At 61.0% G+C, this 23057-nt stretch overlaps 1 protein-coding gene across 1 annotated transcript in view; it reads right to left on the reverse strand.

The window, feature by feature from the left end:
• Positions 1–3922: 3922 nt before the first annotated feature.
• Positions 3923–23057, reverse strand: part of NFATC2 (nuclear factor of activated T cells 2) — a 119479-nt gene continuing 100344 nt past the window's right edge. The window contains exon 10 of the mRNA XM_062204365.1: positions 3923–6362. Coding sequence (XP_062060349.1) covers positions 6307–6362 — 56 coding nt within the window. The 3' untranslated portion in view covers positions 3923–6306. The remainder of the gene's footprint in view (positions 6363–23057) is intronic.

Here is a 23057-nt window from a genome sequence, read left to right on the forward strand (position 1 = left end):
CCGGGTAGGAGCCCAGGTCTCAGGGGCTCAGCCTGGCAGCTCTGTGAGGGGGAGGGGCCCTTCTGCCATCCAGGCAGGTGGGATGGGCTTCCGAGACTGCCACCATGACCCCCGGGGCAAGAGAGATGGGGACTGCGGAGACCCAGGGCTCCTGCCAGGTTTCTGACCAAGCCGCTGCTCTGCAGCTGTTGTCAGAGCTGATGTGCATGGTGGGGGGGTCGGGAATGAGGGGGCAGCTTGGGGTCAGACCCCGTGTCTGTCAAAGTGGGCAGTGGCAGGTGACCTGGAGCGTGCGCCTGGGAGGCGTGTGCGCTGTGTCAAGATGGTCCAGTGACTGCTCCCCCGCCCCCCGCCCCAGAACTGCCCCATAGATGGCCTTAGGGGCAGAGAGCGCTTCCTCCGGACCCCGTGCACAGCCTCGGGTGCTCTGAGCCAGTGGAAGGCGCAGGCAGTGTGTTTGGGGGGCAGGGGTTCAGTACAGTCTTCCCCTAGCACCTTGCTGCAAAGGGCAGGGGCCCCGATTCCCTGATGAGGACTGATAAGGGCGGCAGGCAGCTTGGGCTGTCGGGCACTTTGTGTCCTGAAGCCAGTGCAGGGTTCAGGCTGGGGCTCGGGCTGGTCACGGAGCTGCACCAGGAGGCCGGGCACCAAGGCCCAGCGCTGGAGGCAGTTTGTCCTCTACCGCAGGGAGGCGTGGGCTTCACCGGGCTCTGCACGCATGCGTTCCTTGAAAGTCCTTCCTTGGGGTTCTGTGATCCTCCTCGGGGGCCCTGCCTGATCCAGGCTGTTTGATATTGGGGTGATTGCCAGATGAGAGCTTGTTATTGGGGTGACTGCCTGATCCAGACTCTTTGCTACTGGGGTGACTGATGAGACTGTGTGTTGCCCAGCCTGGTCCTCCACGGAGCCTGTTTCTTTCCAGACTGTGACCCTGAGAGGCGGGGCAGAAGTCGACAGTGCTGTTTCCTCCCACAAGCCCTACTGCTCCTTGGGTTCCTGCTCTAAGATCCAGTTAGAGTCAGACCCCACTGTGGGAGAAGCCGGTTTTCTTCCAGGCCCCTGCCTGAGCTCAGAGCTGAGTCTGTTACACGGTGGCTATGAGGTCAGCAGCTGATAGCTACGAGGCACTGTGCACCTGCCCTCATGCGACATGGGGGGCCCCGAGGCCTGGGCTCTGTGTTCACGGCCAGCGGCTCACGCACAAAGGGGGAACACAGCCCCTTTTACCTTGGTCCTCTGCTCAAGACGATTCTGGTTTTTTGTTTTTGTTTTTTTCCAGAAGGCACAGGCTTTTCAGAGAGTGAATGACAGACAGGTGTGCATGGCTGTGGAAAGCATTTTAGGGGTGCAGAGTGGCCTCTAGTGGGTGTGTGTGGCCCTGGCGGCTGAATTTCTGTGATTTGACTCACTGGCGAGTCGGCTGGCAGCACCACTCTGCTGGCCCCACCTCCCACGGTGCTAGAAAGATTAAAACCACAGCAGCCGTCGTGGGGAGCAACCTGCTGACAGGGGTGCCCTGCTGGGATGGGCCTCGCCCCTGCGGTGAGAGTTCTGGAGCTCCTGGGGGCAGCCAAATGGGAGGGACGGGGCCCCAGCTGATCCCACCACAGAGGGACTCAGGACATCCCAGGGGTCCCTTCCAGCCACAACCATGGGGTCACCTGCACACATGATACTGCTGGCTCCAGGCTCGGGCAGGGGCCCTCAGACATTCCCAGGAAGGCATCCCAGGTGTGGGGCTGAGATGGGGTGGGTTCCCAAAGCCTGGCCTGGGCAGGGGCTCTTCCTGGGGATCGGGGGGCAGGGGAAGCTCGGACTTGCGAAGGCTTCGCCAGCAGCAGTTTCTTGCACACTGCTAGGGGCTTCGGCTCTAGCTGAGGAGCGGGGAGGCACCGTGTTAAGGCGGAAGGAGGCCGGAAAGCCACAGTCCTCTGGCTCTCGAGTTCTGCTTGTGGGCTCAATGGTGAAGGTGTTTTGTTTTTGCTTTGACCTTGAAATTTTTGCAAGACGCTCAAAACAAATAGAACGTCTGCCTTCCAAGTGAGCGGCTGGCCCCGTTAGCTGCAAGCCCCCTGGGACGGTCTGATGGCCGGCTAAGGTCGATACGATCAGCCAGCTTACGCAGGCGGGCTAGGCCAGAGACGCAGCAGAGCTGTGATGCAGAGAATCAAGCAAACGCAGGTTGAGCTGTGGTTCTGTCTCCTCTGAGACAGGGCAGCACCTCCTGGGCCGGTGGGGGTGTGGGCACGTAGTAGGTCCACAGCCATGAACATTCCCTGCCATAGGGACCCAACTGCCAAGAAGGTGCCCCAGGGTCCCCAAGCACAGCAGAAAAGGTGCACACCAAAGTTGCTTCCAACCGTTTTATTGCTAAACTATCATGATACAAGCCGTATAAAAATACTTTACATATAGCAAAAATAAACTGCATTAAACTGGAGATTAAAAACGTTTTGCATAGGAATGTGATGTACTCAAACTCGTCTAACAGTCAGGATTTTCCAAAGCTAAGCCTTCAGCACTGCCCTTTGGAGAGACTTGGGTCTACTGGAGCACCCCACTAGAACTCCCCACGCCTCCTTGCCTCTGAGGGCTGTGGAGGTGATGGGGTGAGTAAGGCTCTGTCCCCAGGGTTCTGGGAGGCTGCGCCTCTGATCACGCCAGCCAGGCCCATCAGACACTGACCGAACCCCCAGCACGTGTCCTGCTCTTGCCCCTTGCCCTCCGCCTCCTGTCCCCCGCTCTCACCCATCCAGTCGGCTGCTTTGGTCCCAAAAGACTTCACGCCCACACCCTACGCTTAGGAGACCCCCATGAAGCTGTGCTGGGTCCCCCAAGAGCCACCTCTCCAGGAGAGGAGTTTGGGAACACGTGACACGGCCCCCATCCCCACCCCAGCCACTTGGTAAAGGAACCACATGAAATTAACATGGTTGCTCTGTGGACCCGGAGGCCTCTGGGCTGTGAACAAAATGGAGCAAGTGGAGATCGTGTGCGTTTGTCTTTTTCCTTACATGGAAATAAACAGATCCAGCCTCACTGTAGTCCAGAGTGAGTGACAGTCAGAATACCCGGGCTTCCGATCTGCGTGACAGCTCCCACCAGCTCGCTGGGCAGACGTCTCGGCTGCTGGACGTGAACGAGCTGCGGGCCGGGCCGCCTGGGTGTGAGAAGGCGTCCGCTCCGCCCACCACGGGCTGTGTGTGCCGGATCGCCCTGCGGGCAGCCAGCGATACCAGGACTGGTCAGCCCTCGAGGACGCGGGTCGGCCTGGGCAGCGGCTTTGCCAGAACGTCCTTCGAGCCTCGGGATGGCAGGCTGGGCTTTGTTGCTGGTTTTTTTTGTTTGTTTGTTAATTGAAGTCCCGCTCTGGGTTGCTTGTCTTGGTGGGGAGCGGTCTGGAGGCCTCACAGAACGATTCCGTCGGTGACGAGACCCAGACTTGGGGCTGAAGAGGCGAGGAAAAGCTGGTCCCGGAGCCGCCCGGCCGGCCGCCCCCGTCCTGGCCACTCCTGCCGGGAAGGTGGCGCCGGGCTCTGCGGCGGGATGGACTGTTTGCTTTTGGTTTCCTGGAATGATCAGCAAATGTTTCAAGAATACATCATTTCTCTTAAGGAAAAAAAAATCCATATATGTAAAAAGAGACATTTAAAAAGACTTCTGACCATTTATAAATATTTTCTAATTCCAATAAGGGTGTGATATTCTGAGGATAGATAAAAAGCAAAAAAAAAAAAAAAACAATACAGGTAAGAAAATAAATTTTAATAAGATACTAATTAATTTGGATTGCTATATATTACGAAGCAGCAGTATTTTTGTACAATACAGGAAGACTTGCAGACTGGAAATATACTCCATTCGGCAACGTGGCAGACCTGCCCGAGGGCTACCTATTTACACGAACTTGGACGCTGCGAGTGCAAACCTCGACGTAACCGAGCCCTTCTCCCGGACGTGTGACACACAACACACACCCCTCCTCTCCTGAGACCCCTGATGGCCGGCCTCGCGCCGTGGACGGCCTCGTGGCCTCTTCGCGAACTGAGCAATCACTCCCGGCAACACTGCCTCCTGGCATGTGCAACTCCTCCAACTTCCTGATAGCCGTCTCCTTCACGTTCCTTAACCCGTTCGTCTCAGCGCTGTGGCTTCTTCCTTTCCTTGGCTCTTTGGTAGAGCCGGGGATGAAAGCGCTTCCTGTACTATCGCGTCGCGACGTGGCAACAGAGGTGTTCGTCCGTGGGTGTGTGACACACCCCCAGACACACACGTCCGTCCGTGTGCAGGAGCTGGGGCAGCTGCAGGCCCCACACGCTCACCCGGGTAGGAGACAGACGGAAATCGCACCCGGAGGACAATGGAGCTGAGCGGTGTGCTACAATAGCAGGAAGGCACTTGGGTGAGACTCTGAGATAACAGAGGAAGGGCCCGATCCCCTCAAGTGCGGGACCCGGCCCCGAGCCAGGTCAAGTGCAAACAGATCGCCTGCCACGTGGGAGGCTCTCCTCCCCGGTGAAGCCAGCACTGGTGCAGAGAAAGTTCCCAAGGTCAGAGCCGCGCCTGCAGGGACTCGCTTGGCTGGCTGCGCGCTGGCGTTCTGTGTGCTGACAGAGAGAGGTTCTCAACTCCACGCTCGGGGCAGGGGGACGGAAGCTGCCCCGGTTCATGGGGGAAATCAATGCCAGATGGTAACCAGAGGCGACGCACGAGCGAGCGCACAGGCCCAGCTCTCAGGTTCACCGCTGAGTGAGCTGGGCAGGGAAGCCAGACTTGGGAGACCCGGCCTGGGCCCCTGGGCAGCGGGCTGAGCGAGCTCCCTGCGTCTTTGGAAGCGGGCTGAGCGTTTCCTGGGTGCCACAGGTGACGGGAGAGGAAGCCCCAGCTTATCCTGGAGGGTGTGGGATTCAGACCTCGGAGCACAGCTGCGCTCAGAAAATTCACCTGCTGGGAACTCAGTTTTGTTTGCAAAAACTGCCCCAGTGGAGGAAGACTCGAGGACCAGGAGTGAGCTCAGTGGCGAGAAATACTAGGGAGAAATAACGTACAAAAGGTTTTCAAAAAAAAGGTGTATTATGGAGGGGGGGACTATGCACAGATTAACTTTTTTTTTTTTGTGGTGAAATTTAGGATTGCATTTCCACGTAGCGCACAGGTGGTCTGTGCAGAACTCAGTCCGTGGTAGCGTGGCTTCCATTAGGACACACCTGCTGGGGACACGGCTGCAGCGCCAACACTTGAGGGGGAGGGGGAGTCCAGCAAAAATGACCACTGAGTATTGGGGCCAATACTGAACTTTCCTGACCTGCCTTAGGTTGGTGGTGGAGAGGGAAGCGGCCCCTCCTGTCTGTCTGTCTGTCTCTCTCTCTCTATGGAAATCCACTTAACGAAGCACTTGGGTCCTTTTTCCTTAACAAAAACACTTGCACTTTTTTTTTTATTGCTTTCGCCCTTCTGCCAATTCCTCAAAATCCCACGCACGAGCTGCGTGGGGGAAAATACCCCGGCTCTCTGGCTGCTAGGAAGAAGGCAGGCAGGGCCCCTGGGGACGAGGTTGCTGGTGGCCTCAGCCAGGGCCTGGCTCCCGGGAACCAGGGACATGCCTGGGTCTGCGGAAACCACACGCCCGCTGCCCATGGGCTGAGGGGCAGTTGGCTAGGAGGGCGTCACCCCAGTCGCCTTCGTCGGCTTTCCGAAGCAGAGCAAAAAAAGAAGCTAACAAACTTGTACACATCATAACTTAATCCCGAGACGCTGTAACGGGTGGTCCCGGCTGGGAAGGCAGTTTTGTTCCGGAAGGAGGAAATTCAGGACTAAAGCTTTCGCGGAGGCATGAACAGGGCCAGCCCTAAGGACCATGGTGTGTGTGTGTGTGTGTGTGTGTGTATCGAGGACTTGGGACCCGCGGGCCGTGTTCCTGCAATGTGCTCGCCCTGGGAGAGGCACGGGGGCGTGAAAGCGAGAGCTGGGGTTTTACTGGAGCCTCCGTCTGTCCCCAGCGTGTCAACCCAGGCTCTAGCCACTCAGGTCGCAGGCGAGCTGCAGGGCCCCGCTCGGTCCGAACGTCGCTTTGGTTGGCAGGCAGGCACTTAACAGCTGGCTGGGACGCCGACACGTTCAGCCGGGGATGCTCCCGGGGATTTGAAGCGAAGATGCAAAGAGCAGGCGCTGGTGTCGGCAGAGGCGGGCGGCCAGCTCCCGCGGGCGGCCTCCGGGGCCGGGAGCCGGGCAGCAGAGGGCGCGGGGTGGGCAGCGGAGGGCTCCGAGGGGTCCGCTGTGGAAGGCGCGCTGCGGTGACGGCTGCTTTTACGTCTGGTCGCTGGCGGGAGGTCCTGAAAACTCCTTCCTGATAATCTCGTTAACTAGGAGAGAAAGGAAGGAGAGGGGCACGTGAGAGGTGCCGGCCGCCCACAGGCGCGCTCCAGTCTTCACGGAGCTGCCCTTTAGGGCACACGCGGACTCCCTGGGTTCACGCAGCGGGCGGTGTGTAGCACAACACGTGCCTCCCCTTCGGGGTCTCTGTTTCTGGACGGCAGTATTTTGTGCAACAGCTCTGCTAGTGAAAATCATTCCACTGGCAACCTGTGCACCTCTCTGGCAGAAATGGCTCCGGGCCAGGGGCAGGGGGCAGGATTCAGTCACTTCCCACCGCGCCCCCCCCACTCCCCGTATCTTATCTGATGCACTTGAGGCTCTCAAGGGCCAAATGACTGCCGTGACTACAGCACCCAGAAAACACCTGTTCTGCGGTGACACAAGCAGGCTCCCCGAAACCCGCGTATGCAGTTCTGACAAAGCCCGACCCGCCGTCCATTTAAACAGAATTCCTCTGGCGTGGGCACAACCGGGAGTCTTGTCCCCCCCCCCCGAGCGCCCCCTAGAGGTAGGTGTACGGGGCCCGCCCCCGACCTCCTGGAGTCTGCGCTCAGAGCTGCGTGGGGGGCGAGCGGCGAAAAGCTTCCTTCCCTGTGCTTGGAAATGGCAAGTTGCCAGCAGCGCCACATCGCCCCAGAGGCGGGCTGGGCACGTTCCCGAGATGGGGGGCTGCGCAGTGCGGCCTGGGAGAGGAGGGCGACCCTGCGGGGGTCCCACCCAAGGCAGGTCATGAACCCGTTTCCTGGTTCTGCTGCTGCCTTTGATGCAAAACTGGCAGTGAGGGCGGAGTGTTAACGTTCCCCCAAGTGGGGCAGCTGCTGCAGCAGCCAGGCTGGGCTCCTACCTCCCTCGCTCAGGGAGTGTGTGGCTTCATCACTGGGCCTCAGTTTTCTCACCTGTAAAATGGGGCTCATAATGGCGCATACCTTCTAGGGCTTCTCAAGGACTCTAAGCGCGCAGGCACCGTGCCTGGGGGACGTGTGCAGTGGCTGTGCCGACCCAGCGCATCCTACTTGGGACCTGGTGCCATGCTTTGTGCCCGCAGGTCCAGCCCAGCTCACTGCTGCTCAGTGCGTTCCGAGAGCACGCGCAAGGGGAGGCAGAGCGTCTGGGTTCCAGCGTCAGCCAGCCATGCTTAGGATCCCACCTGTCACTTCCCCGCCTGCAAGACTGCGCCTTGGGGACAGAGCTGTGCCTCCGGTGGTGGCCTATCTGTAAACAGTACCTCCCTCCGGGTTGTTGAGGGGCTTGGATCAGATACCGCCAGCAGAGACGTGGCCAGAGAGGGTGACACAGTTAGACCACGCAGACAGAGGTCCCTCGGTTCAATGGCCCGGCGCTGCTTGGGCACAGCCTGTGTCCAGGTACCCATGGACACCCAGGGAACCCCCCCCCCCCCCGATGCCAGTTGGTGCTCGTATGCAGAGGGACTGAACACAGACTGCCAGGAGCAGGCGGGAACCGGGCGGCTTCACGCGGCGTTTTTCAAAGCCCGGATTCTGCAGGGCTTCCTGTTTTCTCGGTGTAGGAAGCGAGAGGAGTGGATCCTTGATGGAAACTTTCCACAGCCTCAGCTTTCCAAAAATAGCGGAGGCAGAGCCGCTGGCACCGCAGCCCTGGCCCAGGGGTCGCTTCCCTTCTCAGAACAGGGGGGCGGGGAGGTTGGGAAAGGTGCCCAGCGAGTGGCTTGTCACCCACCCCCACCCAGGGTGACGTCTCTGCAGGTGGAGTGCGGAGTGGCTCTCGCACTCGGTGCATTTGGACCTCACGGGGTGGGGGTGGGGGTGGGGGTGGGGGGGAGCCTTCTCTTTCGGAAACCTCAGCGCCTGCTCTCTTGGCTGAGGGCAGGGAGAAAGTTCAACGGCAGAAAGGCCTGCAGGGCCTGGCTGCGAGCCTGGGCCCCAGGTACGGAGAGTTGCAGGGTAGGGGTGGTGTGTCTGCCCGGCCACTTCAGCTGGGTCTAATCTCCTGTTGCAGACTCGGGTGTCGGGGAGAAGAGGGGGCATAAGTGCCCTCCGAACCCAGTCCACGACATTCACCAGGCCCTCCTGCCCCCGGCCCTGTCCCTCCCCCTCCATCTCTGCCCCCCTCTGCCCCTTCCACGGGCCCAGCAGCTCCCCAGGACCTGCCCCACCTCAAGCAAAGCCCCCAGGTCCCCCCTGGCCCGGCCCCTGGGACCCTCAGCCCCTTCCCACAGTGGTTCCTGCAGCTCTCACACCCCTGGTTGCCTCCTGTGTCGTTGTCCTCGCCCTGAGTTCTCAAGCATGCCCACAGCCCGGGATGCAGCGGGTGCCGAATGCATGCGGCCTGGCCCGAGTCACGTGGTGACGGGCAGCTCTGCTCCTGTCCCCCCCGCCACCCCTCCCCCCGACAGGCAGGCTGCTGCCCTGCGCTTGTCCTCTCGTTCGGGAGGGAGGGGCTGCTCATGTTGACCGAGAGCCGGGTGCTGGGTCCCGTTCAATGCCAGGGCATCCGTTCTCACGTCAGCCCTAATAATCTACTCCCCACCCAGACTTTATCAATGGAAAAATAGAGACAGGAAGGGGGATTAGGGGCCCTGGGTTCAAATTCTAACCTGGATACTAAACGGCCACGAACCGGTAAAAGACTTTGTTAGGAAGTTGGGTGTTCATCACCCTTCCTCCGAGGTCCCCGAATCCCGGCTCCTGTGGGGGTCAGGGCACGGAGAGGCAGCCTCAACCTGGTTAACAGCAGAGAGGTTACACGGCGAGCGGCCAGAGCAGCTGAGCCGGTGTTCCGTCTGCCCGGCGCTCCTGCCCTCTCCTCCCTGCGGGCCCACGGGGAGGCGGCCGTGAGTGTGTCTGCGACCTCGGGGGTGGGGGGGTTTCCTAAGCCCACGCTGAAGTCTGAGGCCGGAAAGGAACGAGGGCAGAGGTTAAGACGACAGAGAGCACACCCTTCTCACAAGTCTAGAGAAACCCGTGTGCTTCACGCAGACGACATTTAGAGGGGACTTCAGAAAGCTCACGGGCAATGGAGTGGACGCATCGCTTTGGTGCACGGTTGGAAATCCAGGCCCTAGTTTCCTGTTACATTTTCCGTGAACTCTGCGGAGCCCTGGTATACAGAGAGCGCTGTTACAGCTCTGGGAATGTTCCAGAAAAGATGGCCGCAGGCCCAAGAGGAGGACAAGCCGGGGGCAGCCATTGTTCTCTGTAAGTTTTGAGCTTTGGGGCTCTGTGGCCTCTTTCCCTGCTCCCAGGCGTCACAGCAGCCACAGATGATGGATAAGCACACAGGCCTGGGTGTGTTCTAATAAAACTTTATTGACCCAGACAGGCTGGGGGCCAGGTGGGGCCCATGGACAGTGGAAGGAGGGCGTTCTCTGTCCCTGCTTTTGAGGGGTCGCAGGGGGCATTCCAAGAACCTGGACGTGACCGCTAGGCAGCCTGATGGGCTGACTCCCTTCTGAATTGGGGCTCAGAGGTCCCCATGCCTCGGCCTGCAGCAGGCGGGAGGGGCCAGGCCCAGTCCTGCTTCTCCTGTAGCTGACAGCGCCTTGCTATCAAGACTGGCAAGCTTGGGGAGGGACAGGAGGGGACCCGAAGGCACCTGCCGGGCTCTCTGCGATGCCCCGGGGCCGAGGCCAGCCTTCCCCAGGAGCAGCGGCCGTGCTGGCTCGCGTAAGACTCGCGGCAGAGGCCACGGTGCTCCTGGGGCCCTGCTGCTTCCTTGCTAAGCAACCTTCTGGCCTTTGTCTTCCCCAGCTATCTCCGCGAGCTCCAGGGAGAAGAGCCTTCCAGAAGGACCAGGCCAGTGAAAGCAACCAAACTCCCTTAGCAGGTCTGTAGCCCAAAGCGGCCGTGTGGATGTTCACGGGGTCACATGACAGCGACTCCCCTCCCTGCTGGTGACCTTTAGGGGGGGAGGGGAGGCCAGAGCCCTGACCTGGGCTCATTGAAAAGGCCTCCCCTTGGACAGTGAGGCAATCAGGCCCCAAGGCTGGGAGTACAGCCCGGGGTAGGTACATGGCCCGTGTGTGCTGCGATTCTCGCCTTTTGATGATCCCTGTTGGAAAATGCACTGGGCCAAGTCCTGGCAGTTCTGTACCATCAGCGTGGTGCTGTCCAGGACTTCCGGGCCTGGAAGGAAACCACTTTCCCCAGCAGAGGGACCGTTCAATACTAGTGGCGCTGCCGGGGGACCGCAGAGCGAGTTTCAATGTTCCTCTAAGGACTTCATCCCCCAAGAGCCCTGTGCTGAGCTGAGCCCTGCAGTCTTCCCAGGCAGCCCACCTCCCACAGCGGGGCTCCCCTGAGCACACAGTGAGAAAACCAGAGCTCCAGGCTCAGTTTCAGAGTAGCAAATTAATGTCATCAAAAACACACGACAACGGGGCACTGCCGGTTAAGCCGCCGGCGTCACAGGCTGAGTTCGGGCTCCTGGCCCACTGCAGCTGTCTCGGGAGTGAACCAGCAAATCTTTCCCTCTGCAACTTTGCCATTCAAGGAAATCTTTTTTTTACAAAAAGCAGCACACTACGAGAAAGCCCCTGGTTGGACGGGAAGTTACCTACGCTTGGGGTGTGTCCTTCAGAGTGGGCGTGGTTTTCTGACCTCCCTGCCCACTCTGGGGCCCTGTGCACCACCCCCACCCACGCGGGACACACAAAGCCCAGAGGAGCAGGCCCGTGCAGGCCTGGGACGGGGCCGGCCCCGGAGAGCATGCAATTCCCCAGTGCCTCCCCCGCTCCGCGCCCCACCCCAGCCTTGCTCCGACCTCCCAGATGGAGAAACAGCGATGTCCCCACAGGGAGCCGGCCCGTAGGAGCAGAGCGGGCTCTTTGGATTGTAGAGGTTTTGTTTTTTTGTACTAAAATTAAAACACTCAGACACACAGCTGGGAGACAAAAGGAGAAGCAAGAGATCCCAATTACCTTCGACTTTGATTTCTTGGATCAAAGATCAGTCATTCTGTTTCATAAAATGTTTTGTATCCAGCTAAGGTGTGTGTCTATCAGCTCTGAAAAAGATTTGCAAAACCATTTTTGAGAAGAAAAAAAAAATCACCTTTGATCTCTATCATGCTTCCGACTCCTGCCCTCATCCTCCATTGCTTGGTGACCTCCAGCCACCAGAGACCCGAGACAGCGCCGCCCCCCACCCTGCCCCCAAGATGGGTGAGCAGGACACCAGGATTGTGTGCGTGAGTCCCTGAGCTGGGCCGGGGGGCTCTGCTGCAGGTGGGTCAGGGGCTTGGAGTCCTGGCCAGCTCCAGAGGTTAAAACAACAAAGCTGGCTTCTGCTCCCACCAGGAGAAAGAGAATTTCCTCGGGGACCTCCTCCCATGCCATCTTCCTGCGGGCTCCTCCTGTGCAGGAGATCTGGCCGTAGCGGTCACGTACACTCGGAAGACTGCACATTTCCTTCTGGGAAGTTTTGCTAACAATGCAAAAACATTGTTTTTATAGCCCCTGTCCAGCCGGCAGTAGGAAAGGACCAGGCCTGAGGCCGGGAGCCACGCGCTCATCGTCCATCGCCCGTTTCAAATAACAGCAGATTCCTCTACGTGCGACGCCGACAGCTGTCAACACAGCGGTCTCGTCCGCCCCCTTTGAACAACCTGATCCCATGCTGCGTCGCGCGTGCCGGATACAGAACCGGTCTCGGGGTTCAGTTTCTTACGGGGCGTGCCGTGGCCGCCCTGGAACCTCGGTGGCCAGGGAGAGACCCTCCGGGAATGACTCTAGCAGCGCCCCGGTTGGCACCATGCATTTCAGGCCAGTCCCTGAGCGCGAAGACCCACGCTCCAAAACCCCAGGTGCTCCGTGGTGGCTCCCGCCTTTTGCTTTGCTCCAAATCCCGTCCTGTCCCTACAAGCACCAAACTCCCCGTTACCCCATCCCAGCAGGCCTGACCTCGGGGCTCAGACACGGATCTACCCCGACAGCCCACGCCCAACACGGACAGAACCAGCCTCCGCGTCCTCACTGCAAGCAACGCAGGGCTGCTCGCTCTCGCCCCTCCTTCCAGCCACAGAGCGCACACCAGCGCCCGTGTCAGGAAACTAGCAGGCTCCCCGGCCCCCGTCCTGGCGCTCCCACGGGAACCTAAGTTGTCCCAGGGACAAAGAGCACCCGAGACTTTTTCATTTTATCTGTTCGCACTCACGGAGCGAACAACATGCAGAGTATCAGCGTCATATCCGGTCTGACGTCACAGCCCAGGTGGAACCAGGGGCCCAGGCTCTCAACACCGTCCACCTAGAACCAGGGTTCCTTCTGCAGACCTCCACCCAGCGAGCCGCCTGGTGCTCAGTGTCGGGGCCCCCGGTGAGCCCCGCACTGTCACACAGCAAGAACCTGACCTCTGCCTGCGGCGCGTGGAGGCGCGGCTTCCTGTTTACTCGTGGAGTTTCGCTCTGTGTGCTTTGCGGGTGCAAAGAAGCACCCAGGGCTGAGGGCAGCCGCCTCCCCAGGTTTCATCCTCACAGCCGTCCTCGGGGGGAGGCTGTGTGACTCCCGCTCCCAGCTCAAGGTCGAGAGGCAGCCAGAGGGTGACTTGTCCAGTCCCAAACCTGGGCACTGGGCAGAGCTGCCTGTGGCAAGGGTTCCCCAACTTGAAGGACCTGTAGCCTGCCCCTGGGGCTCTGTGACCTTGCAGAGGAGCACCGGAAGCTTCTGGAACAAAAGCCGTCCACCAGTGCCTTTGCATAGGTCTCACAGCTTCTTGCCGAACCCCAGCCTCCTTGGCCCTGGGATGGGGGTGAGGATATTCCAAGGGCAAGGCTGCGGTGAGACAGGCCAGCGAGCTCAGTGATCATGAGAACCGGCCCCGGGAGGGAGGGACAGGACGGGACGGGAAGGTCCACTCTAGTAACCAGGACACCACCTCTGGTCCTGCCTGGTCCTACAGGGAGTGAGCACCCAGCCGTGGGACAGGGAGGGCGTGAAAGAGGACCCGGAACTGTGCCCTTCGGGTGCGGCCTGCAAATCCTCAGCCACGGGACACCTCTGTCCTGAAGCTCGCTGCCCACTGTGGGGTCACTCACGAGGCCACCGCTGGAGACCCAGACAGCTGCGGGTGAACACGCCCCACCTGCCCTGGCACTGAAGGATACCCAGGGTCCCAGAGTGGAAGTGGCGCTCTGATGTGCTGAGTCAGGCCGACGGTTCCCCGACAGCACCCGGGGCAACCAGCAGCCTCTCCAGACCATGGCAGCGCGGCCGCCATCCCGCCCGCCAGGGTCCCAGACCTCCAGGAGGACCTGGGCGCATCGGTGGTCCAGCTCGGACGAGCATGGACACTGGCCGAAGGCCTCCATGGTGACGGCCAGGTCCCTCCCTGGGGCAGGACATGCTCCCACCTGCACCGCTTGGCCAAGCCGACAGGCCTTCCGGGAAGAAACAATTGGTGGTTTTCTCCTAAGCCAAGCTGCTCTGAAAGGAAGGACTATGAGCATGCAAAGTCGGAGGAGACTGGCTCCTGCCAGCGCACAGCCACCACCGGCAAGACAGGAAAGCACCCCGACCCGACCCCAGCGGGTTTCCTGGTCCTGCCTGCTCATGGCAGCCTTGACCCCAAACCTGCTGAGCAGCAAGAGCTGCTGCAAAAAACCTCACTGCCTTTTAAAAAAAAAAAGCAGAAGGCCTGCACTTGTTACTACATCGCGCTGAGGTTCAGGAAAGAAACAGTAAGCCAAACCCACAAGTCGGCCTGTGACCACAAATGAGATGATAAAGTAAATAACTAATTGCTTGAGAAGCTGCCGCTCTCCCTGGAGGCTGGAAGGTGGGAGGCTGGAGCCGCATCTCTCCTGACAGCTGAGGCCGCGGATCCCCGCCTCGCCGCAGACAAGGGCTGGGCCAGCCGCGGGAGGCAGGTGAGACCTGCAGGGGCACGAGCTTCCCATCCTTCCCTCGGGTCACAGAACTTCCGGCCTGGCTTCCCGCAGCCTTCCCTTGGAACCCCAGCTGGGCACCTGCTGTCTGGGTGTGTGCTGGGTCTCCCGGCCCAGTCGCCAACTCCCCCACCCGTCAATTACCTTCCGGCGCATTCCGTGTCTTCCCTCAGCTCCCAGCACAGCCCCTGGTTCAGGACCCCCACGGGCTAACGAAGCCCCACTTATGCGCAGCTCCCTGGTCCCCTGTGACACCCCCTGATGTGGCTTTTGTACTCTAAGTCATGAATTTCCCAGAAAAGGTTTGAGTCACACCTCGGACTCACGGCAGGAGAAGCCGCCGCCTGCCTGGAGAGACGCTGCGGGGATTGGACAAACCCCTCCCTGTGGCAGCCACAGGCGGGCACTGCAGGCCCAGGACGAAAGGCCGCGGGGGTTGACCGGCAAGGAGCACTCGTGTGACACTGCACCAGGTGTCCCTAAGGGACAGTGACCTATCACGTGGTCGACTCTTCCCGTGACAGTCCTTGCTGTCGACCAAACTGTGCCCCGGTCCGTACCCTGAAACAGTACCCCACATTGTGACGGCATGGGGAGGGGGCCTCAGGATGGGATCGGTGCCCTCCGGGGAGCGGACACCAGGCCAAGTGCTCTCATACCAGGACGGCGAGCAGGCGGCCACCTGCTACTGCAAATGGCCCTCCCAAGGCTGACGGCACTGGCACCTGCTCTTGCCCGCAGCCTCCAGCACTAGGGGAGACCTCGGCCTATGCTGTTCTGTCTGTGGCCTGAGCTAAGACCCTCAAGGCACTGTGTTGCCCATGACATTTCTCTCGTGGGTCCCAGTCTATGCCCGTGTGGGAGGCACCTGCCAGTGACACTGTCACAGCTAAGTGAGCTGCCCAGTATCCCACAGCCAGCTGGGCCCACCTCCGCCCTCTGCAGTCCGACTCCAGGCTGGTGGGGGGGGGGGGGCTTCTTTCTCCACATCTCAATCCCCAACTCCCGCCTGGGTCCTCAGCTCCCGGCAGAGCTCACAAAGCCAGCCCCTGCGGGTGGGGGCCAAGCAGAGCAGCAGGGGGCTCCCATGTGGGGCCGTGTCCACTGCACCCCTTGTCCATCAAAGGTGGGCAACAGCTGTCACTGAGTTCAGGTGTCCGAGGGAATCGGCGACCAGCCTGTACCAGGTGCCTCCAGCAGGGCTGGGCACGCGGCGGCGCTCTGGCCGTGAGGTTCATCGAGTGAACCCAGACTGCTCTGTGTCCTTGGGCCTCCGTTTCCTCGCTGGTATCACGGAGGACACCCGTGTTTGCAGCTGCTGCTGCTCTTTGGTGGTGACGATGGGGTCCTAGGCCAGCACCCACAGCGCCCAGAGGCCGTGCAGCTCCGGGCTGCGCCGATGTCAGGTCAGGCCAGCCTCCACCCCAGCACTTTCACCACGCAGCTATTTCTGCATGCTCAGAGTGGGTGGGGCTGAGGTCAGCTGAGCTGCCGGCAGGACTTTCCACATCCTGCAGAGACGGGCCCCCTCCCAGCCCTCGCTGCGCCCACCACGCCGGGCCGGCGCCACGCCCAGCAGCGCTCTGACTCACCCACCCTCTCTGCAAACGAGGCCTCCGGAAGCCAGCGCGGCGGCAGCCACCTTCTGAGCAGGGCTTTGGGGTTTACGAGAAAGCGCGGTGCCAGGCCGCGTCCCAAGCTGTCCCCGGCTCTCGGGATGAGTAAACGCGGCGGCTCCGAGGCTGGTTCCCAGTGAGGGGCAGAGGTGCTGATCGGGAGGGGAGCGGGGTGCGGGCAGAGCGGGCACGGGGGAGGGCAGCTCAACTTGCAGCCAGGAGGGCCCAGGCTCCGACGTGGAGCGGAGCTGCTGGCCCCGAGCCAGCCTCTGGGAGACGACCTCACCACCCACCAGTGACCTCCCGGCACCCAGACCAGCGGCCTGCTTGTCCTTGTCCTCCCCCAAGGATGCCTTCCAGAGCCCCAAGTCCACGGAGGCCCCAGAGCGTGGTGCCATGGGGGAGGGGGAGGAGGAGGTGCCACATGCAGGGAAAGGTGGCAGGGGCCAAGGTCACGCCAGAGTGCCTGCAGAGCCGCGTGCCGGCCCCGAGCCTCTACACAGCACTTCCCATGCTGCCTCACCAGCACAGCGACAAGCATGGGCTGGGGTCCCCAGGGGCTCGGCCTCTGCGGGCCAGAGACAGACAGAGACCCTGGGCTGTGGGGTGCCATGGGGAGCAGTCTCGCTCTTCTGGGAGGGGAGGCCCGGCTTGGGCTACCGTGAGCCCGCCTCTTGAAGCCCATCACAGAGCACTGCCAACCCTCTGCTGGCAGTAAGAGCCCCGGGAAGCCAGGACCAGCTCTGCTGTGGGATCCTGTGTCTCTCCAGGGCCTAGGACAGAGCCTGGCAGCTGGGGGGCTCAGAAGACTCTTTGAGGAGCGGTGATTGAGGGCAAGGGGGAAACCCACCCTCCCCAGCTACTGCATTGAGCCAGGAATTCTCACACCTGGGTGTGGCTTCCACCTGCCTCCAGATGGCCTGAGACCCTGGCTGGAAGGTCATGGCTGGTGGGCGGCCGAGGGGGCAGCAGTGGGGCCGAGGAAGGCCCGGCCACGGGGAGGCTCGGCGGAGGAAGGGGTGCTCTGCTCGCACTCCGCTCGCTCCCAGCCCCTATGGCCACAGAGGCTGAGGGGTGGTCAGAATCAACAGCACTGGCCTGGACTGGCAGGGCGGGGCAGGGTGGAGGTGGGCAGGGGAAGAGACTGGGGGCAGGGGTGCAGGAGGAAGCATCTCGGGGCAGCTGTGGGGCACGAGAGAAGACACAGGCTCGCGTAGGGGCCTCAGGGGCGGGGTGGCCGCTGCGTCTCCACAGCTGGCTCCTTTTCCGCAGAAGCCAGGACAGGGGCCACCCATGCGCACGACTTGTCCCCCAGGCCTGTGGGAGCCCATCTGAGCGACGAGCCTGTAGGGGACAGCTGCAGGGAACAAGCTGCTGGGGAACTGGGGGAGTGGAAGGGGGTGGAGCCTCCCTGGTCCCAGCCTGGAGCTGCACGGTCATCGGCAGAGGGAGGTCACGCTGGGACACTGCCGGGCACCCCATCTCCTCCTAGCCCCATATCCCAGGAGGCCCACACATCCGGGGCACCCAGGCAGGTACATTAAACCACTCAGCCCAATGTGAAAGAGAAATCGTTTGTCAAACGGCCCCAGACAAGACGACGGCATGGGCCAGGGAGCTCGAGATGCTTGCTGATGGCAAGGGCAGCCTTCCAACCAAGGCCCTGGCTGCTGCACGCCCCAACCACCCATCCGCTGAGGCTGCCACACTGCAGGGGGCGGGGAGGGGCGGGCTACAGGTGTGTCCAAGACCACATGGCAGGGCTGGAAGTGACGGGGAGCCCAAGGAGAGGCAGATGGCCTCGAGCAGGCTTTGGAAAACCCTCACAAAAATAACACTGCAGTGTCCATTCACCGACTGAATGAGCCAGAAATCTGAGCTGAAGTGGATTGGAAAATCCACACAGTTCTGTGGAGCCTGCTGAGCACGCTCTAACGTGTGTGAGAAAGCCATGGGGAAACAGCCAAGACACTCCCAACAGCAAGCTGTGTCTGAACCTGCCAGACACTGGGCCTTTCCACAAAGCCACTGTCACCAAGACAGCCTGTGTGATGCCCCAGAGACGCACGCCATCATCGTGTGCCAATTTAAAAGCGACAGCGCATCATCGGCTGAACACAGACTGGCAGCTTGTGGAACAGAAGCGCTGGAAGAGACCACGCTACTATGGAAAACTGTGGAGCCCAGGCTGGTGGGGAGAGGGTGGACTTCCCGTGGGATGGCGGGGGACAGCCGGCTGGCCGCCACACAGAGAATGCTGAGCCCGGGACCAGAGTCTGCGGAAGTTGACACACTGGGTGTGCAGGAAGACAGCAGCGAAGAACCTTGCTCCGACACGGGGAGGATAGCGCTTTCCAAAACCAGTGCTTCCAGCTGGAGGGAGCCCAGGACCCCCGGAGGGTGGAAAAGCAGGTGTGGGGCCCCACACCCAGCGTCCATGATAGAGCAGGTCTGGGCGAGACCAGGCAATCTACACGTCTCACGAGCTCCATCCTGGGGACACGGATGCTGCCAGCTGGGTGGCACATTTGAATGGCCACATCCTAAACCACGCTCGAAAACCCCTCACCTTCAGGAAATAAATTTAACTACAATGAAAAGTTTCTCTTCAGGAGCCAGCATTGTGGTGTAGCTGGTTAGGCCACTGCTGGCAGGGCTAGCATCCCATACGGGCACAGGTTCGAGTCCCGGCTGCTCCACTTCCGATCCAGCTCCAGCCAATGTGCCTGGGAAGGCAGTGGATGACAGCCCAAGAACGGGGTTCCCGTCACGCATGTGGGAGACCCAGATGGAGTTCCAGGCTCCGGGTTTCTGTGTGGCCCAGCCCTGGCTATCGTGGGCACTGGGGAGAGAAACAGTAGATGGAAGACTTCTCTGTCTCTCCCTCTGTCGCCACCTTTCGATGAAACCATTTTTCTTTTTCTGGAAGTTCCTAGTTCGTACCCACCAGCTAACAAACAAGCCGCCCATCTGACAGCATCAAACGTGAGGACGCCTCGCTGACGGGCGCGTGGCTGGCGACCACTGCTCAGGAAACTTGGTGGCGTCCACGGAAGGGAACGTGAGCAGCGCGCGTCTCCTGTGTGCCCATACCAGGAGACAATGTTCCAGGCAGCACTGTCACCCCCAGACGTCACCGCCGCCGGAGGGACGGGTGTGCCCTACATGTGACGTCACACAGCAGAGAACAGGGAGGAATCACAGCAGTGGCCACCGTGACGCACGGAGAGGCTCTGCTCCCGTCAACCTCTTGGGCACGCGGAACTCACTGGGAATGAACTCCGCGCTGAACCAGGAAGACAAGGAAGGGACACACACAGAATGCCAGGCAGCAGCCACTCTCGGTGGAAAAGAGGATACGTCCCAACGTCCAGGCACCGAGCGCCATGGCAGGGACCGTCACGGGGGAGAGACAAGCTGCCCCCGAGGGCCGCCAAGGCATCCGAGCTGCGCCCTGTGGAGCACCAGTGCACAGGAGATAGCAGGGCAGGATGGTAGGTGACGACCCTGCGGCAGCCAGAGGAGGGGAGGGCAGAGCCCGCAGGACCGATGGCTGCTTTCTCGGCCAGGAAGCGCCCGGCACCGCACGGAGACCCGGAGCAGCCTGGATCGGTCCCAGCCTCTGCGCCCTCCCTGGGCTCAGGGTCACGCTGACCGGTTCAGGGCGCAATGGAAAATCTGAACACTGGAGTGTGGTAGGAAAGACTTCTCCGTTTTTAGGTGTGCGAATGGTATCAGGGAAAAGAGTTCTTAAAGTCATCTTTTAGAGAAACAGAACCGAAGGTTTGCAGATACCATGTTTTTAAAAAGATAGAAGAGCTGGAGCTGGGGCTGGCGCTGTGGCACAGCGGGTAAAGCGGCTGCCTGTGATGCCGGCATCCCATATGGGCGCTGGTTCGAGTCCCGGCTGCTCCACTTCCACTCCAGCTCCCTGCTAATGGCCTGGGACAAGCAACAGAAGATGGTCCAAGTATTTGGGCCCCTGCACCCTCATGGGGGACCCGGATGAATCTCCTGGCTCCTGGCTTCCCCCAGCCCAGGCCCAGCTGTTGTGGTCATTTGGAGAGAGAGCCAGCAGATGGAGGATCTCTCTCTCTCTCTCTGTCTCTGTCTCTGTGTCTTCCTCTCTCTGTAACTCTAATAAATAAGTCTTTTTTTTTTTTGACAGGCAGAGTGGACAGTGAGAGAGTGAGAGAGAGAGAGAGAGAGAGAGAGAGAGAGAGAGAGAGACAGAGAGAAAGGTCTTCCTTTGCCGTTGGTTCACCCTCCAATGGCCGCCGCGGCTGGCGCACTGCGGCTGGCGCATCGCGCTGATCCAATGGCAGGAGCCAGGTGCTTCTCCTGGTCTCCCATGGGGTGCAGGGCCCAAGCACTTGGGCCATCCTCCACTGCACTCCCAGGCCACAGCAGAGAGCTGGCCTGGAAGAGGGGCAACCGGGACAGAATCCGGCGCCCAGACTGGGACTAGAACCCAGTGTGCCGATGCCTCAAGGCGGAGGATTAGCCTGTTGAGCCGTGGCGCCGGCCTAATAAATAAGTCTTAAAAAGAAAAATACAGAAGCACTAAAGGTCCTGGATTGTGTTTTCCCTTACACCTGGGGGCAGCCCAGCATGCACTGCCCCACGTCCACGTCCACTCACAAAAGCAACGTAGAGGGAGGAAAGCACGGAGAAAGGGAAGGGAGGGGAGAGAAGGTGGGCGGGCGTGGCCCCTGGCTCTGTGGGACCCTATGGGGCTGGTCTGTGCACCCCTTCTGGGATCAGCCTGCCCGTGCACGCAGCAGGCACCTGGCACTCGTGGGGCAGCACCCGCCCAGCACCTGCCCGTGTGCCTGGCTGGCAGCAGACGCCCACGAATGCAGAGGCTGGGGGTGGGGGTGGTCGTGGCAGCTGGCACCACGAGCGGGTCTAAGGAATCCATGGCGTTAATCCACTCGGCGGTTGACAGGAGGGGGCGGTGGTATTCCCATCGTGCAGCTCAGCAAATCAAGGCTCTGAATGGGCCTGACCCATTTCACAGCCATCTGCTGGGAGAGCAACGGTTAAACCCAGGCCCACCCTGGACTCCGGCCCTGCCGACAGAGGTTCGCTTTACAGGAAAGACAGAAGCTTTTTGTTCAGGCCGAAAGCGATCCGAGCTAACCGCTGGCGCTGCAGGGGGGCCTGGGGAAGCTGCTGCTTCCGGCTGGGCACCCTGGCTGCTGCGTGGCCGACCACGTCTGGCCACGGTGCAGGCCACGGGCCAGGGCACCGCATCAAGGCTCTGAGACCACTTTTCCGCTTGGCACACAGTAGGCACTCAGCAAACGCGCCGGCAGAACGGCCTGAGGTCCAGGGAACGGGCCAGGGTCCCAAACGTTTGCCCGGTGAGAGGCCCGTGCCGGGGAGCTCCTGTTTGAAACGTAAAGCGCCCGCGGGAGGGGCCCTGGTCCTAGCCTGGGCTCCATCCCAGCAGGAAACTGCTTCTCTCCCTGCAGCCCCTGGGCCCACCACAGCTGTGCTCTCGGAGGGGACCCTCGGCGGCTAAGTGACCAGGGGACATGAACTCTCTCTACAGTTCACAGAGCAGCCAAGAGGCCACCCTGGGTGCACCCTCTGCAGCAGGGCGCCCCAGCATCACACAGCTGGTGACCGGGTGGGGACCAAAGGGGTGGTCCCTGAGGAGCATCCTCAGAGCTTAATCCCCAAACAGAACGGATGGCCTGGTGGCACGGAGGCAGCTGGGGTCCCTTTCCCCATGGGAGCAGCGGTTGCACAGGAGCAGGGAGCTCATGGATTTCTCAGAACCCCGGCAGCCGGGAAAACACAGCAGGTTTCTGTCTTCCACCCCCAGAAACTGCCGGCAGCCACAGCAGGAGGGAGGCCCAGCCGCGCAGGGGCGCAAACACCGCAGCTGTCTACCCAGGGAAGCCCTGGCCGCCCCTGTGCCCGATCCTGGGCAGCCCCAGGCCCCGCGTGCTCCCAGCCAGCCGGGCCCAGGGGATGCTATCTGTAGGAGGAGCGGGGAGGTGGACCGCAGCAATCAGAACAGGGTGCGTGTGCCAGCCGGGCTGGCCTCTTGGCATGGGAAGGGGTGGCAATCCCGCGGGTCCCCCTGCAGAGGGAGCACGAGTGTCCAAGGTGCGCCGAGCCAAGCACAACAGAGCAAGGGGGCCCGGGGGGAGGAGCACGTGGAGCAGCCGCTGGGCTGCGAGCTGAGGCTGCCCCGCCCTCCAGGCAGCCTCTCCTGGTTTCACAATCCTCTCCATGGCATTCAGTTTTGCTGTCACAACAACCTCGGGATGGCCCAGTGCTAGGAGCACTGCTGGCTGTAGACGAGAAACCCTTGTGCTAGTGGCCCCGGCGGCCAGCGCGTTTCCGAGGGCTACAGAGGCCCCGAGCATCCGCCCGGGCGAGTCCACTGCACATTCCGAGAGCTTAGCCCGGAGCTTCTAACCCTGCAGGCTTCCAGGCATCCCTCCGAGCGGAGAGAATGCTCAACACCAGGCCAGGACCCAGGCTGCGGCCCCCGCTTACAGGCTACTGGGCCCAGCTCACAGATGCTGTCGAGTTTAGTGGCACTCCTGAATTCCAGACACACAGGGTGACTTTCTAAAAATTCCATCTGTCAATTCATCAATCAGCTGTGTGACCTTGAGCGAGTTACCTAACCTCTCTGGGCTACACACTGTGCACAGGGATCCTAACGGTGCTTCCCTCAGGGGCTGCAGTCTTAGAAGAGTGCCCCGGGTGTGACACACCCCTCGGCAGAACCAGCCGGCTTCTGCTTCTAACCCTGGCACCGGATACCAGCCTCAGGGTCCCCTCAGGACCAGACACCTGCTCTTCGCGTTTGTCTCGGTTCCTCCTGAGTGACGCACGCGCACTGCATGGAAGAAGGAAAGCCAGGGCCTAAAACCACCGCAGGAGCCTTCCTTCGGTGCGGGCCCGGCCACTCGCCGTCCCTCAAGCGGCTGCATCCCGAGCAGGCACTCGGTCGTTCTAGTCTCCCGCCACCTGTTAGACTGCCGTCCACACCCCAGGCTGAGCAGGCTGTCGGGATGGACCCAGCCAGGGTCCCTGTAGACAGACGGGGCTCGTTCTGGTTTAAGCAAATGGCCTTCCACTGTGTCCAGTGACCAGGGGGAGCAAGAGCTCCGGAAGTCACAGTGTGGCGTAAACCAGCCAGCCCGACCCCACGCGTGTGCCGAATCAAGGCGGAGGGAC

The sequence above is a fragment of the Lepus europaeus genome, chromosome 10 (assembly GCF_033115175.1).
Source record: "Lepus europaeus isolate LE1 chromosome 10, mLepTim1.pri, whole genome shotgun sequence".
In the NCBI taxonomy this organism is placed as follows: domain Eukaryota; kingdom Metazoa; phylum Chordata; class Mammalia; order Lagomorpha; family Leporidae; genus Lepus; species Lepus europaeus.